Source organism: Pleurodeles waltl, chromosome 3_1 (genome assembly GCF_031143425.1).
Source record: "Pleurodeles waltl isolate 20211129_DDA chromosome 3_1, aPleWal1.hap1.20221129, whole genome shotgun sequence".
In the NCBI taxonomy this organism is placed as follows: Eukaryota; Metazoa; Chordata; class Amphibia; order Caudata; family Salamandridae; genus Pleurodeles; species Pleurodeles waltl.
In genome coordinates, this window is record NC_090440.1 from 441859538 (window position 1) to 441879529 (window position 19992).

At 43.8% G+C, this 19992-nt stretch overlaps 1 protein-coding gene across 2 annotated transcripts in view; it reads right to left on the reverse strand.

The window, feature by feature from the left end:
• Nucleotides 1-19992, reverse strand: part of MRPS11 (mitochondrial ribosomal protein S11) — a 157901-nt gene that overhangs the window by 2922 nt on the left and 134987 nt on the right. For both annotated transcript variants that reach the window (XM_069222724.1, XM_069222722.1), the window contains one exon: nucleotides 10204-10269. In XM_069222724.1, coding sequence (XP_069078825.1) covers nucleotides 10204-10269 — 66 coding nt within the window. The remainder of the gene's footprint in view (nucleotides 1-10203; nucleotides 10270-19992) is intronic.

The following is a 19992-nucleotide window of genomic DNA, read 5'->3' on the forward strand; positions in this document are numbered from 1 at the left end:
AGGAGATTGAAAAAAGAATACAACCTGACATTAAGATGATAGAGACAGTGAAAAAAAAAAAACGTTAAAAAGCAAATTCATGACATTTAATACTTTGATCATGGGTCCATTCGGAAAAAAAAAGCCTAAATAAAGTGCCATTTACAAACAAAACAATCACAGTATGTATTGAGCAATGACCCAAGATATCTGCCTCTGGAGCTCCCATGTTACAATGTTGATATTCCAAATGGGTTTCAGAGCCTGAAAGAGAAAGCTCGACCCCAGTATTACTAAGAATCGGCTAATGTATTTAAAAAAAAAAAAAAAAATGACATGCAAAGTCAAGCGATAAAGTGCTAAGCGTACTTTTCTATTACAACAGCATCATTCCCACGTCGAGGAAGCGAAACTGGGCTCAATAGGATATCTGATTGATGCATATTATGAAATACATGGATCAAAATTCATAAAACAAGATAAAGTAGCAATCGAATGCAGATTGCAAAGTAGGCTTACAACCAAGTCTCAGGATCCTCTATTAGAAAATTAGTATCCAATGGGAAAAAGGAAGAAGAATTAGTACAATATATGACCTAGAGAATACAGTCTGCCCCCAAGATAACTCAAAACCAACAAAAAGGAAGAAAAACAGAGTACAATTCAAGCAATAAAGTGAAAAGCTTTTCAAGTTACACCGTATGTTGCTCCCCATTCTACAATGCCAAGCTAGGAGGGGCTAACGGCCTGGGGCGGGCAGGGTGTTTAACCTGACTTATGACCTATAACCATGGCAACTGACCCTTTAAATCAGCTAATCAGACTGCTGGGGACCCGCCCAGACTTGAAAAGGTGCATAGATCCGTTTCCCCTTCTTCCTGGCTTTTTTGCCTTTACGTGCATACAAGCAGCTTTCTAGACTATACATTGCAAACAATCGCCCTTGCCACTAATGAAATGTCAGGTTTGTGAATCGAGCCAAGCTGATGCAATTCAAATGTGAACCACTGCCATGGCTACAAAAACAAACAGCTGGCCTGAACTGGGCACCACATCCCTATGTACACCCAATAGCATAAACCAGGGGATTAGAGTAACATTAAGCTTTAAGGTAGTTACAAAAAATCTAGTAATCTCCAGTTTAACAGCGTCTAATGCAGGTCAGCTACTGAACATATGAATCAAATTCGCCTCTAGATTTTGACAACTTGGGCAGTAAATGCCAAAATAAGACCCTGACCCTCATTTGGTGCTTTTCACCGGCATTTAGATAAAAAATGCTGCACCTGCAAGCCAGCTGAGCACTGCAGAGTTTGCCCTAGCTCCAGAGACTCAAATAAAACTACAGTCTAAGGAGCTCAGCTTCTTCTGCCTTTATCCTCTCAAGATCATCATGTGAGAGGGAGCTCAAAATGCCATAAATTAGGCTAATTGTATAGCCTGAAATACTCTCTAACATATCCCTTACAGCCACGTTGGCAGAACCCCTTGGAGCCCCTCCTTTCCTGAAAAGGAAATTGCAGACCTACAAGTATGTAAAAAATTATTTCTGACTGATCTCAAAATTGGTTCATAATTCCTCAAAAACTATTCCTTCTACTGCAAAAAGGATCCCTAAACTTTTTTGTTCCAGACCCTCCAAGCCAAGCGCTCAAGAATCATGAACATTTTGGGGGAGTGCTGGGTTTCTTTGCAAAGGGGTATAAACGTTAAACCTACCAAGACCCATTTTTTTCCTCAAGGCTACCCAGATCTCGAACTGTAGGGTCTTAAACCGGACTTTCTTGTAGTAACTGGGCATGACAAGCTTTAAATAGCAACCCACTGTCACATCCCCAATCAATTACTCACATGTAGGGGGAAAGTTTCCTCCTGCTCAACCAGCCCGACATGTTTCCTGTGAGGTCACCCACAGGTAAAGTTTAAAATTCTGGACGGCCCAGCCCCCCTCTATCCCTAGCAAGTGTCAACAATTTGAAAGCCCTTCTGATTTTGGCATGTGACCAAATAAATCTACAAGCCATATTGTCCATTATTTTAAACTATTGGTCCCCAAACTTGAGAGGGATTTCCCTTATAAACTAGAGAATAAATAACGTTTTTATAACATTACAGCAGCCCACGATAGACAGATGCAAATTGTTCATCCTCCGTAAATCCCTTGTTGCTTTCCTAATAACCAGGGATAATTTAGATTCCGCTATCTGATCCACATCCGCCACAATATTAATGCTCAGGTACACAGCATACTCCACAATATGTGAGTCAATTGACTGAATATGTCTATCAATCACCAACTGAGTTTTGCTTCGGTTCAGGGAATGGTCCTCAGTCTAGAAGTGTTCTGAAGTTGTGCGGTCAGCAGTCCAATACTTATCAACATTTCTGCCTTTGACGTAGGCAAACTTCAAACGAAAGTCTTTGTAGTGCACAAGACCCTGCCTCTTCCTGTCCTGTCCCCAGACACACTCCGGGGGTAGAAGACTGCTCTGTGTTAGGACAGGCACAGCCCAATTCAGGTGCAATTGTCAGCTCCTCCCTCCACTTTAGCCCAGGAAGACCTGGATACCCATCAGGATATGCAGGACACAAGTCAGCTCCCTTTAAGTGACTGTCTAGAGTAAATTCACAAACAGCCCAACTGTCAGTCTGACCCAGACGTGCATTTAGCAGCCAGACAAAGGAACAGGATGGTTAAGCAAGAAAATGCCCACTTTCTAAAAGTGCCATTTTCAAACTTACAATTCAAAAAACAACTTCACTTAAAGATGTATTTTTAAATTGTGAGTTCAGAGACCCTAAACACCACATCTCTATCTTCTCTCAATGGGAATGTAAAACACAGTAGTACATGGCCTACCTTTCAAATACACTGCACCCTGCCCACGGGGCTGCCTTGGAGCTACCTATGGGGTGACGTACATGTAGTAAAAGGGGAGGTTTGGGCCTGGCAAGTGGGTGCACTTACCAGGTTGAACTGGCAGTTTAAAACTGCACACACAGACACTGCAGTGGCAGGTCTGAGACATGTTTACAGGACTACTCATGTGGGTGGCACAATCAGTGATGCAAGACCACTAATATTTGATTTACAGGCCCTGGGCACCTCTAGTGCACCTTACTAGGGACTTACCAGTAAATCGAATATGCCAATCATGGAGAAGACCAATCACCAACCTAATTTAGACAGAGAGCACTTGCACTTTAACACTGGTCAGTAGTGGTAAAGTGCCCAGAGTCCTAAAACCAGAGAAAATAGGATGAAGGAGGCAATACATTTAGGGATGACCCTGCAAAAAGGGCCAGGTCCAACACAGTCCTTCCCCCATCCCCTTCACCACCCAATACGCACCCTCCCCATCCAAAAACCTGAGGCAATCAAACCGCTCAAGGTTTGAGCAATGGCTCCTGAGCTCACCTTCAGTGCCCTCCCCCACAGATTACCCAGCTAAATACATAATAAAAGTAAGAACGCAAAGACACACAGCTAATTATTATGCAAAGATAACGTAATCAAGAAACATCCCACTTCAAGTATTACAGGCAGACACTTAGCCCCATTCACCCCAATGAACCACCACCACTCCAATATGTGCATTAAAATCCATCAAAGCTGCCTGATTAATGAATAATCCAAAAATAAAGGCCTAGCCAGTAGGGTTCTTAGATCCAGTTGACAAGTCATTCAAGAATTCTTTAGCTTTGACCTCAGACGTAAACGTAAGTCTTGCACTTAAAGTTGAGCTTCACGCATACAGGATTAATTAAGAATGCTTCTCCACCAAGAGCCTGAAAGGATTTAATAAGCCGTCTGAGCCTCCAACTCCACTCAACTGCGACATGGCAAAAGTCTGTCCGCACAATAAAGGTCTGATCACTGCAGTTGCGTATAGAGTTGGGATGAGCCTTTTCATAGATTTCTTGTCTAAGTAGATAATACCCAAAATACATTATGATGGCTCTAGGCCTATCAGCATTTTCCTCTCATACTTGTCCTTGTTTCTTGAGCATCAGTGGGAAACGGTGCACTCTTTGTACCTCTCTGTCCCAGTTCCAGGAGGTCAACTCCAGAAAGGCCCCCTTGAAGAGTTTCAGCATAAAAGCCCTAATGTCACGGCCTTCCATACCTTCACAAGCCCCAGACACCTCAGGTTACTCCGCCTCTGTCTGTTTTCAAAATCCTCAATTTTCCAAAGTATATGAGCTATCTGGGACTCATGAAATTCAGCCTGGCCTCCAAGTGCTCCCAGATCAGTTTCCAATAGTGCAACATGTTCTTCTACTGAGAATATCCTCTCACCAATCTTCAAACACGCTTTGTTGACTTTCCTAATCAACCCTTGCAGCTTTTTTGTGGCAAGCCGAGCCCTGCGGCTACGGTAATGAATTATAGATAAACCTCAGTAAGGGCTCTTCTATTCCTTCTACAAGGGTAGGCTGCTTGCCTTCTACGGGGGTGGGATTGTGGCAATACCGGTTGCTGGCACTGGACTTCAGTATTACCTGTTGGGTAGTGGAATACTCCCGGTTCAGAGCCAGGGCAGCTTGAGATCCATTATTTTCTTCAGTTGGCCCCATCAGGCTGCAATCCCTTAATTTCTTCTGTTGTTCTGCTTGCCTAACCGTAGCAATTGGTACATCTAATGCCCTGCTTGAGCAATCCCGAGGTGGATGAGTGTAGTTTGTCATCCAGATTGCTAGGGTTGAAGCTGAAGGAGACAGAGCCATCAGTGAGTGAAAAAAACATATCCCCCGGGTCAGGAGGATCCTCTGAAAGCTTAAGCACCCCAATGCCTTCTATCAGGGAGCTAAGGTCATTGCTTCAGTGGCCAGGCAACTTGAAGTCCTAAGGTGCCTCTCTCCTTTCAGAAAGCCTTCCCCCTGTTGAACTCAGAGGGACCAGAAATGGGAACTTCCATTATCTACTGGGATTGTGACCCAGTGAGTGTCCCTCCCTTTGGGCCCCGCCTATTTTACTGGTCCATCTGGACAACTGCCGCAGCATGCCCACCACTGACCTGTGGAGAAGGTATCGGCTTTCGGCCACCAAGGTTCTGGGAAACTAAGCAAGGCTGCATTCCACTTACTCCACCATCCAGGAGGCGCTGAGAAGAGTCTCCTCCTAAGAGGCCTCTCCAGCATTTTGACCAAGAGTAGCCCTGTCTCCTTTAAAAGCTTGGACTCCAGCCCCCTCTCGATATTGCCGGATGACTCAACAAGTAATTGGGTGCCCCCCGGGACTGGTGCCATAACCAGAAAGTCCATAACTGAGGACTGCGGCTGAAGCACTGGGAAGGTGGCTGTAGCAACTGAGGTGTTGATCAAAGTAGTGAGCAAGTGGATGATTCTGGCATCGCCCAAGATGAAGATGTAGTGAGGGCATGAGTCGTTTGAGGCCCCTGAGTGGACCGAGTTCATGATGGAGGCAGTGTCCTTTGTGGCTCCATTTGGTTATTCCGATGTCTGTTGTGGTAGCGGGGTTGTTGTGTTGCTTGAAGAAGTCTGTGACTTTGGGCTGGGGTTTGAGGTTTTTGTAGATGTTAGCGATCTTGTTGTGGAAGAAGTTTGCAAGGTTGTTGCAGAATTCCTGGGTGGGGTAATGTTGTTTGTTGTAACTGAGGGGTTGGAGAATTCTCTGAAGTTATTGGAGCTTGATTCAATGTATGATGCAAAGGCCTTTTTCTTCAATCCTCTCAATTGTCTGTGGTAGAGATTGAGGGCTGTCTTGAAGGCGGTCTTGTCGGTCGTGTCCTTGCTCGTACGCCATCTCCTTTTTAGTTGTTTACAGTGTCATTTAGCGGTTCTGAGATCTGCAGAATACCAACAAGCCTGTTTGGTGGACCTTATGTTAGTGTTGTTGCCGATATGAGCAACACCATCAGTGCAGTTGATGTTCCAATCATTGAAGTTCCTGATGTTCTGGTCTCAGCTGATGGAGGAGATGGGGAGGGTGGTGTTGAGGGCGCTGATCCATGTGTCCTTTGAGACTTTGCTCCAGCTGCAGTAGAGGGCTTTGGGCAGACTGGGAGCAGAGGTCCGTGAGCTGGTAATGCTGAATTGGATCATGGAGTAATCAGTCCAGGTGAGTTCTATGGTGTGGTGGTGCTGTTGTGGTCACTGGAGATGAAGATGGTGTCTAGTTTATGGCCTGTGGTGTGCGTTGGGTCGTAGACAAGTTGGGAGAGTCCAATGTTGTTCAATCTATTGAGGGGATTGGTAGTGCTGATGCCATTGCCCTCATCGAGATGGAAGTTGACATCACCAAGGAAAATGCAATTGTTGGAGTCTATGGTGAGAGTGGCGATGAAGTCTGTGGTGAAGTTGCAAAAGGCTGGACGTGGTCCTGGAGGATGGTAGGTGAGGGTGCACCTTATGGTGATTTTGCTGTCTGTTTGAAGTTGGAAGTTGAGGTGTTCCCTGGCTGAGGTGCAGTTGTCATTTGTGGTGGTGCATTGGATGGATCCTTGTGTATAAAGGCGATCCCTACACCAGGCTTGTTGGTGCGGTCATGGTTGGGTAATGCGGTTGTGATATCAGGTGTGGAAGTGGGGTTGAGACAGGTTTTAGTAAGGAAGAGGAAGTCTGATGTGTGGGTGAAGATGAGGCCCCAAATCTCAGTGGTGTGTTTGCACAGTGACCGTATGTTGAGAAGGGTGCATGCAAGTTGGTGTTCGGGGCAGGGCTGGTCGGTGGGCTGGTGTGTATGCTGTGGCATGTGAAATCACAGTGGGTGCAGTGAAAAGGGCCTACAGTGGAGCGTAGGTCGGTGTGGTGATAGTGTTTTTTGTAGAGTCTGGGTTGAGGGTGTAGAGCTCGGCAATAGTGCATGTTCGCAGGGTGGTAGTGCTGGGGTTTCTGGTGATAGGTGGGTCAGGGCAGGGATGGCTGTGTTGTGTAGCCATTTTAGTTATAGCTCCATGCATGTTATTTTAGCACACTAGGCCTGCTGCTGTGCACTTTAACCTAGATATATTTTATTCAGCTATGCTTCATTATTCTTACAATAGCCACTTTTGTGGTCTTGTTTTATTTCTCTCTATCTAGCTTTTTTTTGCCTAGGCCAGCACTACATTCTCAAACATGACATTCTTGCTCACTCTGTGCTTCTTTCAAGGCTGCAGTAAGATAGGTTGCCGGTGAACATGGTAAAAGTTTTGTCTCTGAGATTCATAGAAAAACACACATCCTTACATAGGGACATTTTCTCAGAACATCAGATGCTTTTATTATAAAAACACTTCCCTGTCCCTTACATGTTAGAGCGAGATTACAGCCAGAGAACCACAACTGTATGCTGACTGCTGAACGCTTCCCTACAGCTGCTTATGCAGACTTCAGTCCTTTGCTCAGGTATGGGGGATGATGTCTTCCCAGGGGAACCTGAAGGGCAGAATTAGAGCTTAACACGCTGTGCTCCATTATAGCCTAGGTAGGAATTGGTCTGTTGACTCTAGTGACAATATGGTACTGTTGTTTCTATGCTTTACTCTCCTTGTCACCATTTTTATCTTGTCATGCTGTATCGTCCTGGTTATTGCAGCACGTGCTTTGCTATTTAAGATGCAGTCGCTTCATTAAAATCTTATTGAACTATATACTGCCTCTGTTTTGTCATTGTGTATGTGAGACTAATGTAACTGAGAGAAACGGATGAGACCTGAGTGACCACGGTTTCCCTGAGAAATCAATTATGTCATGCGCTCGGCTGCCCAATCATCCCGCCCTTGGGTGAAGATGAGGCACTGCTAGTTAGCCGGAGCAGAACCCGAATTGGAGCGACAGGTGTCACCTGTAGTGGGTCAGGATCAGTCTCCCACACTGCAGGTGATTCTGCCGCTCAAAATCCAGTAGTCTCATTAGAATAATGAGAGCCTATGCAACAGCTGCACATTGGCTTGCCTTTGGCAGGCCTTTGGCACTGTCGCTGCAGCCAGCATTATGTAGGCCTTGGAGTGGGTGGGGCTTCTGTTAGCGGAAAGAGTGGTGAGTGGGAAAACCTAAAGGGGTGAAACCCGAGCAGCAGTGTCACTGGCTCAGGCTGGAACAAGCAGGAACTGGAAGCCACATGTAAGGGGCAGGCTAGGTGCCCAGGTGCCCATGGGTTTATGGAATGACTGGTAGGAGCTTCTGTTGTTTAACTGTCTGGCCGTGTGTGTATTGGAATGTGACTGCATGGACCTTTCCAGTAGGAGTTAGTTGCTTTGAAAGCTAGTCTCTGAAGAGAGCAGTTGTGGATACGATCCACAGGACAAACTTGCCATTAAATGCCTGCCATGGATGGCAGGGGGGAAACTGTATCCACGGAAGAGGTGCACCCAATGCCGTAGACTGAAAGAAAGGAAAAGATTTGAGGCAATTCACGGGGTGGATGGCCCAAAAAAATCAGGCCTCTTTCATTCACTGCCCAGCAGTTATTGATGCTCTCTTTGTCGAGCAATCAGTCCATCCTCTTGAGTTACATAGGTCAGAGAAGAGTTGCTGAGTCCAGACATTCCAATTCGTTGTGTGGGTGAAACGAGTATTTTCTGGCAAGTGGCTGTCCCAAAATACTGTCACTTGCCTTGTACCAGCTTGGAGTGGCCCCATATATGCTTGCAAGATAAATGTTTGCCTCACCATTTACTGATCTACCACCAATAGTAGCCGCCTTACTAGGGCTCCCACCCTCAGGATGCACTGATGAGACGGGATGTTACCCACTAAGGTGTTTGAGCCGCTAGTGAGAGGTAGAGTGAGTGCTTAAGGGTACTCTAAGGGAACGCTGCCCCCACATATAGCTAGGAGTTTAAATGTCTATACTGCCCTGCTGCGATAGCGGCATTTGTAATTGAACTTTGACATGATGCCACTCAGCCAGCTTCGTATATATTTCTTATTGATGCGATGCACTGGAGGCGGGGCAGAGCTGTGGGGCACTTGAACTAGTTACAAAAAATGTGAGTCTCTACAGTATACCAGCTATGCGAGTAACTAGTGTGCCTGCTGCTGGGCCAAACAGACCGACCCACTTGTACGGAGCAAAATTACAAGCAGGGATCTCTGAAATACAGTAACAAAAAAATTATTTTTGAGCCTTGATCCCCGCGATTTGAGGGAGATGTATTGTATTATACTGTATTGTGCTTCGCACATCGAAAAGAATGTAAAAAAATACTGCATTAGAAATCGTTTCAGTAGGAGCCATTAGCCCTTTACCTTCACAAACACTTGACATTTTAGCAAGCCTGTCCGACATAAAAGAAAGAGATTTGAACCTATTTGCTTTGTGTTATTCCTTTTAGTTTATTTTAAGCATCTATACAAGCTTCAGTCGGATTCTTAGAATTTCATAGATCACATGCGTTCAATTCATCAGAAAGATAATGAGGAGAGGGAAATCTAAAGCAACAAAAAAAACCTTTGCTGGACTGATATGGTAATCACATGAATTACAGTTAATGCACCATAAAGCCTCTTCAAAACGTCTGCGCCATAAGTACATACATGATATTTATGTATGCTTACGCCTAGTGAGTCATAATCCAGCCAACTGTTCAAACGTTTACTGTATTTGTTCCGATTCATGAAAAACTTGAATCTTGGTGCAAGCCAATTTGATTTCAAGGTGACTCAACCTGCTTGTAAACAGTGCAAAACACCTGTGCATATGTTTATACATATGTTTTAGTGCATACGATATTAAATAAAAATGCAACCAGAAATATGTATGAATGTCCTTTAAGCACAACGCATTATCTATTGTGGTGTGTCATTCCACAACATGGACCCACTTGAAAGTCATACAGTCATAACTGGCTCTACTGTAACACAATTAGTACTGTGTTGCGTTTTAAAGCGTTCAACAGCAGCTATCGAGTGCTCTTTTGACTCACGTTACAAGAAAGAACGAGTTTTAAAGTTTAGGGCACAGACTGGTTTTGTATAGGGAGTTCCCGAAAGTAGGGCGGCTTTAAGCGAAATACCTGTTTCCAGTTAAAGGTCTGATAGGATTTGGGGAACTAACGTTAATTCCTCAGTGCAAGCTGTTCAACTAAAATAGCATTTTAGACCTTGCCCAAAAAGCATTAATAACCGAAACGCAGGATGACTTGCGTTTCAGTCAAGTGCACAGCAGTGCAAATGATGGCCTGTCAAACAAGTAAGATACAATACACAATAATCAGCAAACGCCTTTATGTTACGGCTGCGAGTTGCATGAATGCCATATAAAGCACAACTACTTACCATTCGACCAGGTCCCAGACCCTTCACGACGACTCGAACGTGGCACACGCCCTTACCAGTTGCTTTCTGTGGGGATATAAAATAACTAATCAACACATTGAAAATCAACAAATGAGAAACTCTGCATGGACATCACGAAGAAGAATGTGTGGCAATGATTTATTACTTCACTTCAGAACAACATGCGGTTCTATAGAACACCTGAACTCACAACGATGTACTGAAAAATGTAATATAGACAATAAGTTTAAGAATTCTGTGCATGGCAATAATGTGGCACAGTACATCCAAAATGGTCAAGGAAATCTTTAGGAAGTGTTTTACAAACAATTGAGTAATTACACTTTGCCTAGCTAGGTTAAGTTTCAGAAAGATTTTTTGTGCACATAGGTTGAAATTATGTGGGTAAATATACCACATTTCACATGTGCAAACTTACGTTTTAGGTGACTCCAGGCTCATGAATGGACTATCTCACGGGCAGGAGGGGCTGGGGGCGGGCGGGGGGGGGGTGGGAGGGGGCTTCTGTGCATTCCCTGATGGGTACGACTACCAAAGCAAGTGACCTCCCAGAAACTGTGAAGCTTGTGGCTACAGGTTTGTGGGTATTCCCCAGTATCAGACAGTCGCATTCCCACCCTGAATAGGGTCCACAGCTAAGTTCTGCAAAAGTTAGGGTTATGGACGGTAAAGGAACACTCAAAAAATTGGTAAGATATTTTCTCCACGGAAAAGCACAGACAAACATTTTGCGAGTGCAATTGCACTTGGGCATCACACTGTTATTTTGGCAAACGTACACTTACTACATTTAAATATGTAAAAATGCTTTTGGAATACACACTGAATTCTTTGTGAATTCCAAAAAGTTTAATGTTCACTCCAAACACAGGTTTAGGACTACTAGACTAGAGGGCGGAGGTTTGTAAAGAATTGGGCCTACGGTATGAAAAAAAAAAAAAAAACACGTTATCCCCTGCCAAAGCTAAAATAATTCAGAACAAACTATTTGTTAACCGAAAAATGGATGAAGTGGAACATTATTCAATCAATATTAGTCACTAGCGTTTCTGCAACATTTTTTATGATTAAAGTGACATCAGGGGTATAGAGTGCCCTACTTCTGTGTGGGAAGAATCAGAATTATGCAAACCGGAGGAAGAAGTCAACAATTAACTATCCGCACCACTGTCATAATTCCTTTCACACGTTCTTCTCTTCAGTTACACCATATTGTCTCGTTTTTTTCGTTTCATCTAGCCTTGCAATTCATTGTATTCTCCTAAAAGTGGAGTACCCCGCAAAAAATATCTGTAGCATACCATAAAATAGACTTAGCAAGTCTTTGGAAATTGATGTGCAAAAGCTTATCAACTTAGGTTTTGCAACCGGAATAAAAAAATAAATAAAAAAAGCTTCTACAGAACAAAAATACGTAAATGTACTCGAAAACAGGAATTAATTAATTGTCTACTTCTGTCAAACTAGCTAAAATATAGCAGTGAACATTATTTTTAAGACAGAATATAAAACATGTCTTTGCTAAATGTGTCGTCTTGTATTTTATAAACATTTTTGAACTTCTAGATGCTGTCCAATGATCCTCACTCACAATCAATTCGATACAATGTTGTCAACATCACAATGTCTTCCTCTGTGGATGACTATTTAAGTTACATTTTACTCAATTTGCCCCAACATACTAACAGTAGGAAGAATCTCAATTTACCAAATACCTGCAAGTCTCATCTTAAATGGTCTTGACATTTGTGGCGTCCGTTTAACATTAGCATGACAACTGGCACTAGTAACCTTTGAACAGTACAATCGTTTACTAATTCAAATAGCAGTCTAATGCAGATTGAGATAAAAATGCACGCCTGCTGAAAAGACTAGGTCAAATATTGAGATGTTTGTAAGGAAGACGAAATACTAGTGGCTTTTGGAGCACTGGAAGAGCTTTCTTGGCACCCTAAATTAAATATTCACTAAGATGAATAAAAGCTTTGTTAGGTAGCCTTGGCTCTCTTTTATAAAGCTTGACTGAGACCGATGCTTAATCTTCCCAATCTGGTAGGGGATGTAAGAGTCAAAAAGCACAATACAGTATTAACTGATAAAAAGTAAGGTACGGGCAAATGTTTTGTAGACTGAAGGCTTCTTTTAAGGTGCAGATGAACTAGGAAACCCACCAAAAATTGAAAGGCTTCATCACCTCCGACCCACCCTCGTCTGACGTTCGGCTTGCTACACCATTACAAACCCATTGCTGGGATCCATCTGCCACAAACTACAAGTTGAAAGGGCTGGACTGAACAGTGAGCATTCTGCAACTTTTTACCTTCTTGGAATTGACAAATCAGGCATGGCGATTCTACACAGTAAAGGACAATTATCTGGCACATTGGGCCTCCCAGCAAGCCAGGCAGATGGCTATTTTGTTTTACAGAAACAAATTCTCTCTCTTGGGGTTTGTATAATGAAACAAAATGTCGACCAGGGGTTAAAAAAAAAGTACTGTTGTGACATAGGTATGGTGGATCGCCAAGCATTGTTTTTTGCTGGAATTACTTCTGCTGTGATTTGGTGGAAACCCGTTCTGTTAAAATCCCTTGCCTTGATGGGGGTGATCTTTAAATATGGCATCACACTTTAAATGAGGCCTGTAGGCACGGACACTTAATCATAGGACACCCAGCTGGTGTTTCCCTGACACCATCACAATAATGCTTTTGAGGCACTGTATGTGACAGCTTTCCTTTTCAGGTCTTGGCCAGACATCGCATAGGCGGTCTCTTCAAGACATGTTTACTGTTAGTGGGCTTGGAGGGCTAATATTTACCATTGGATGGCTTCAAGTCCACTCTCAATTGCTTGCTTCCTGCTGGTTAGCACTTTCCTTTTCTTCAATGTGACCATGTACTGAGTATGGCCCTAGTACTTATGTCCTTATACTGATTACACTTTTGGGAGCTATTTTTGTCTTTCTTGAGCCACTCTACAGAGTGTATATTTCGTAGCTGGCTCTGTCACTCCTGTTGTCTCCGATTGCTTGTTCCTCTTCCCTCTCATTGCCATGCTCCCACCTAGCACAATAGAAGAGCCAGAAGGCCTGATGCCTTGGTCCCAACCTCTGACTTTTGTTGCAGCTTTCACAATGCGCAAACCTAACCCAAAGGTGTTGGAGGTCATTGCACAAGGACTTATTGGTGCTCTAGCTCCAAGTTTAGTAGCTCTGGGTGTTACGCCATATCTTCTCCCCTTGGCTTACTTGCAGATATAAGACTGCAGATCTTGCTTTTGTGTTTGAAGTCCCCAAAGGCAGAGCTTCCCAGTGCGATTGCTACCATTATTTATTTTCGCACTGGGACGCTCTGCCTTCTCCGTAAATCCGAACTGTATTATGGAGAAATATGTCAACAAATACATACATGACATGTTCAATTTAGTTGTATAATCTTAACGTTTTTCTATTGAACCAGATGAAAAATATAACAAAAGCAACATGCAAGCTGTTGCGACAAAAAAGTTACAAATACCTATCTAGCGCTTTGATATTGGGCAAACAATATCAGGCTCTCGGCCTGATAACTTCGTTTTGTGTAGCCATGGAAGATTAAGTGATTTGCCCAGAGTCACATGATGTTGAGCTGGTGCCCAGGATCGAAACAGGTTCCCCACCTCCAAAGTCGACAGCTTTGGCCATTATGCCACATCCTCTCCCCTGACTTGTGTGCAGATATCCGATAAACAAGTTTAAGGGTATATATTTTGGCACTGGGAAGCTTGCACTTGAATCCATTGCCTCCTGCTTCATCCCTCTTTCTTATTCTTCCACCCGCCACCCTGCCCACTCCGTGTAATTCCACTCCACGACACACAATGTCACTACACATAATTCAACCATAATCCATACCACAAAAATATACAATACATAATTCAACTCACCAATTTTAACATAACGCTTCAAAATTAAGTGCAACACAATTCTACAACAAATCCACACCACATAATTCCACTACACTACAAAACACATCTCATAAGTCAACTTCATATCATTCCACTCCATGGCACATAATTACACTCCATGGCACATACTTCCATTTCACGTATGTCCACTCAGCTCCAAAACACCTAATTACACTCCACAAAATTCAACTCTGCACCAAGCCACATAACTCCACTCAACATACTTCCACGCCACACTATACTACATCATTTCACACACTTCCACACCACATAATTCAATACCATGCAGTTCTATATGATACAACATAATACCACTCAACACCACATAATTCAACTTAACATAATTAACTCCACACCACATAATTCTACTCCACGTCACATAGCAACATTCCACATAAATACAGTAAACATCATGCCACATAGTTCATTGCACTCAACATAATTCCACTCAACACCACACAATTCTACCCACAGAATTCAACTCAACACATAATGCCACACCAAACCACATAATTCCACTAACCACCACATACAGCCAATCCACACCACAGAATTCCACATCATGCCACGTAATTCAAAAGCCATGCCACACAATACCACTCTACATAATTACACTCCATGACACACAATCCAACTCCACATGCTTTCACTGCATTCAAGTCACAATTCCATTCAATTCTAAAAACAATTCCACTCTCATCCACATAAGTCAACTCCACACCATATAATTTCAAGCCACGTTATAATTCAACATCATGCCACATAATTACACCTCATACTACACAATACCACCCCACGTAAGCCCATACAATGCAACATAATTTTATGGCAAGAACGGAGGCTCATATTATGCTTCTCTTACTTGCTTTAATCTCAATAGCAGCAGTCAAGAAAACTACAACTCCCAAATGGCTTAGAACAACAAAAGCCAATGGGAGCGAAAAACGTAATAACAGATGCACCAATCACAATCATGACAGCTATGCATACATCACACTTGACTGCGACCAGCCCTCTTTCTTGCTGCTCGCAGTCAAGATAAGTCACGTTATTTTTCACTGTTATATGTTTATATTTAATGCATGTTTACTGTACCTCTTGTTTATATGCCTTTTGTGGTTTATAGTTGGGCGCGTATCAGTGGTTGAATTTGGGCGTTTTCGCGGCGCGCAGCACGCGAGGCTTCATTCCGGTCCCAGGGCCCGGTTTTGCACGATGCGCTCGAGCGCGTCTGAGGCAGGGTTTCTACCTCCAACGTTCTAACGGACGCGCTTCAATTGAAGAGCGTCCGTTCCACAGCGCGGCTTGGCGCTTATCTGATTACCGCTCCAGGCCATAAATTCTCTCCGTTTTCGGTGCCAGCTTGCCATTCCTTGTGCCGGACCTCGCGTTACAAACTGTGAGGTTTCCGGTTTTCTCTCTCCTCTCGGGTTTCCTGCTGGGCCACGCCTTTTGGGCGTGTTTTATCCTCTCCTTCAGCTTTACACAATTTTAACCCTTGCTATCCTGGTTTTTTCTTTATAATATGGAAGGGCAAAACTCTTTTTCCGATTTTTCTACCAGTAATGATATTGGAGCCTTTATTAACGAGGCTGTGACTAAGGCTGTGTCAGCCTCCATGAGTAAAATGTCAAAGAACTTTGAAAGTTCAGTGCAAAATATGGTTTTCCAATCCTTTTTGTCCCAGTCTGCGGGGGATAGCAGAAAGAGAAAAAATAAGGATTTGGTAAAACAAAAAGATGGCGCTTTGGTTGGTGAAGCTTCTTCACCCCTGACTGAGGATGATATGCCTCCCAGGCCTCCTTCAAAGGAGGGGAATATTATTAACGCTTCCGGAAAGCGTAAGTCTAAAATAAAAAATACTGGTCCAGCGCCAAAACAAGTGATAATCACTCATATTTCAGATACCGATGAGGACATCGGGGAGATTGATGAGGATGACGATGATTCTGACGTATGGGGCTCGCTCTCACAGGTTTCTTCCCCTAAAAAGCCTAAACTTGAAATTTCTACTCCTTTTTCTGCAAAAATTATTTTAGACTCTGAAGGTAACCCCATGTTCGATCCCTCTTACCTCCACCATCCTAACTCTATTGAGTGGTTTCCTGCGAGTCACGTTGGACAGTACATTGCTTCCAGGTTAATGCTTCCCCTGGATAAACACACGAGAGCTAAGTTAAGGTCTGAATGCCCCAGACCCTCTCTCTCTTCCAATATCACTACCACCCCAGTGATTGACGAATCACTCTTGACGTTCTTTTCAAAATTTTGCAAGGACCCCGTAAAGGGGTAGATAAAGCCTGGTCGAATTGCCAGGATAAACTCCTGGATTTGGTGGGGCCTTTGGCTCGTATTTTGGATCTGGCAGAATCAGCCAAAACAGACAATGCTGATATTGACCCTTCAGAACTCTCCCTCTGGACTCAGAGAGCTTTCTGTTTGTTGGGCAATGCGAATGCAGCCATTACACATGAAAGAAGGAAGGGATTGCTACTTAAGTTGGATCCCAAACTCTCTAATTTGGCGTCCATGGATCCTGGAGTCAAAGCGGAAGGCTGTCTCTTCGGGGACTCGTTTATCAAGGATTTAGGAAAGTTTGTGGCAACTTTTTCCTCTATTGATAAGGCTCAGCAGAATATCAAAAAAGTGTTTAATCAACGGGTTTTCACCAGGGCCGGTACAGGCAGGAGACGCTCTACCAGCCGTTTCACTCATCCGCAAGGATTCAGAGGCTCCTCATTCGCGTATTCTAATTACGGATACCAATCATACAAGCCCCAGTTTTACCCCCAGAGAGGCAGAGGCTACAGGGGCCGTGGACAACGGGGATTCAGATCCACCAAAACCCAAGGTAAGCCTTTCCTCTGGTCCTCCTCCAATTGGGGGCAGACTCAGTTCTTTCCTTCAAAAATGGCGCTCTTTAACTACCAATCCATGGGTTCTAAACACTATTCAGGGATACCAAATAGAATTCTATGCGCAACCTCTCCAAGTTTATTTCCCTCCTCCGCCAATTTTCTCGACGGAAATGTCTCTTCTTATTTCAGAAGAGGTAAAGTCTCTCCTTTCCAAAAACGCCATCCAAATCTCAGCTCCAGATCCCTCAGGTTTCCTCAGTTCGTTATTCCTAGTCCAGAAGAAAAACAAAAAATTCAGACCATTCATAAATTTAAAGTATTTCAACCAGTTTGTCGTCTACCGACATTTCAAAATGGAGACAATTCTTCACTTATGGGATATTCTCCTCCGCTCGACTTCATGGTCCAATTAGATCTGCAAGATGCATACCTCTCAGTTCCCATTCACAAAGGTCACCGCAAATACCTTCAGTTTCAGTGGCTCGGTCTGACTTATCAGTTTTCTTCCCTGCCGTTCGGTCTCTCGTCAGCACCCTGGTGCTTCACAAAGCTGATGAAACCAGTGACGGCACATCTCAGATCTTTGGGCATCAGACTGCTGATTTATCTCGACGATATTCTCATCTTACATCAGAATCGCGAGACTCTTCTTTCTCATCTACAACTAACTTGTTCTCTTCTCTCCCAACTGGGTTTTCTAGTGAACGAAGAGAAATCAAGCATGATTCCTTCCCAAAGAATTCAATTTTTGGGTTTCGAGATAGATTCCTCTTCCTCTACTCTGCATCTTCCTCTTCAAAAAGTGAACTCCATCAAGTCAGAGATTCGGAGAACGCTTCGGAAAACCCAGATTTCCCTAAGATCCCTAGCCAGTGTTGTGGGCCTCTTATCCTCTTCAATTCAGGCCATATTTCCCGGCCCATTACATTATCGGGCTCTTCAAAGACTAAAAATCCGTAATCTCAGGAAAGGTCTAGCTTATTCAGACATGGTCTTTATGGATCAGGAATCCCGCCTCGAACTCCAATGGTAGATAGACCATTTAGATGCCTGGAATGTCAGAACTATCTTTCCATCAGCCCCAGATCTTGTGTTAGAATCCGATGCAAGCCTGACGGGCTGGGGTGCCCGCTGTGGACCAATCTCGACTGGCGGTACATGGTCGTTACGGGAGTCCAGATTGCACATCAATTATTTAGAGATGCTTGCAGGTTCCTTTGCAATAAAGAGTCTGGCAAAAGGCAGGGTTCAGTGTACCATCCTCCTCCGTATGGACAATGTTTCGGCTGTCCGATACATAAACCATCTGGGAGGAACCGGATCGAAGCCGTTGGCAGACTTGGCAAAAAGCCTGTGGGAATATTGCTTGAGCAACCAGCTTTCGCTCACTGCGGAATATCTTCCCGGCTCCCTCAATCAGACAGCAGACTGGCATTCCCGCTTCCTCAGAGACTACAGCGATTGGAAACTTCACCCCTCAACTTTTCAATCTATCCTCCACAAGTGGGGTCCCTTCCATATAGACCTGTTCGCCTCCTGCCTCAACGCCCAACTTCCTCTCTTCTTCAGTTGGCGCCCGGATCCTTCAGCATTGGCTTCAGATGCTTTTCTTCAGGATTGGTCCCAATCGACCAACTACGCCTTTCCTCCTTTTATTATGATTACCAGAATTCTGGCCCAAGTCAGGCGCCAGAGAGCAACTCTGGTTCTCGTAGTACCCTTTTGGCAATCCCAGATTTGGTTTCCCCCCCTTCTGGAATTGGCGATCGATTTTCCCTCTCTACTACCCTCTTTTCCATCCCTTCTGCTAGATCCCTTTGGGAATCCCCATCCCTTGGTGCTCAACAATACGCTCACCCTGTCAGCTTGGAAGGTATCAGGAATACCTCATCTACCATTCCAATTTCGGAAGAAGCTACTGATTTCATCAATAAGGCATGGGCCCCCGGTACCAGGAAAGCATATTCTTCCGCCTGGTCCCTTTGGTCTAGCTGGTGTATGGGAAGGGACCTCAATCCCCTTTCAGCAGATATAAATTATGTAATTAATTTTCTGGCGGCACAAGCTAGTGCAGGTAAGTCTTATAGAACAATTAACTTATATAGGTCTGCTATTTCCATGCATCACAAACACGTCAATGGCAAACTGGTAGGAGAACACCCCCTACTCTGTCGTCTGTTGAAGGGAGTAAGATTTTCAGTTCCTCCATTACCTACATATTCAAAGTTATGGGATGTCAATTTGGTTTTGAATTTGTTCCTTTCCTGGCAGGACAATGCTGATTTGTCTTTGAAGATGCTTTCAGCGAAACTTACTATGTTGCTTTGTTTAGTCTCTATTAAGCGATTATCTGACGTTAGAGCACTTGATGTTACTTCTCGGCAATTTGCCCCCACAGGGGTACTATTTTCCATTAATAAAAGCACAAAAAACAATTTACGTACAGTCTTTTATCCATATTTTCCAGATCAACCTAAGCTCTGTGTGGGGCAATGGCTCAAATGTTATGAAGAACGGACAGCCAATCTCAGAAAGTCCTCCGTTTCCCAACTACTAATCTCTTTCCAAAGACCACATAATCCGGTGGCCGCTGCAACTCTAGCCAGATGGGTTTGTTGGGTTATGTCCCTGGCGGGTATCGATACTTTCATATTTGGAGCTCACTCAGTCAGGGGTGCTATGGCTTCCAAGGCTTTCTGGGTTGGATCCAGGTTAGAGGACATTCTGAGATCAGCTGATTTGTCCAATGATAATGTATTTAGGACGTTTTATTGTAAACCAGTGCACCCGGCTACTTCAATAGTGATTAATATGCTTTAAAATAGCATAATATGAGCCTCCGTTCTTGCCATAAAATGTAGATTTTCCTAGTAGATTATGACGGAAAGTCTTAATTTTATTAAAGATACGGAGGCGAGTATTATCCCGCCTCAACAAGGAGATATTTCTGATTTGTCTTGTT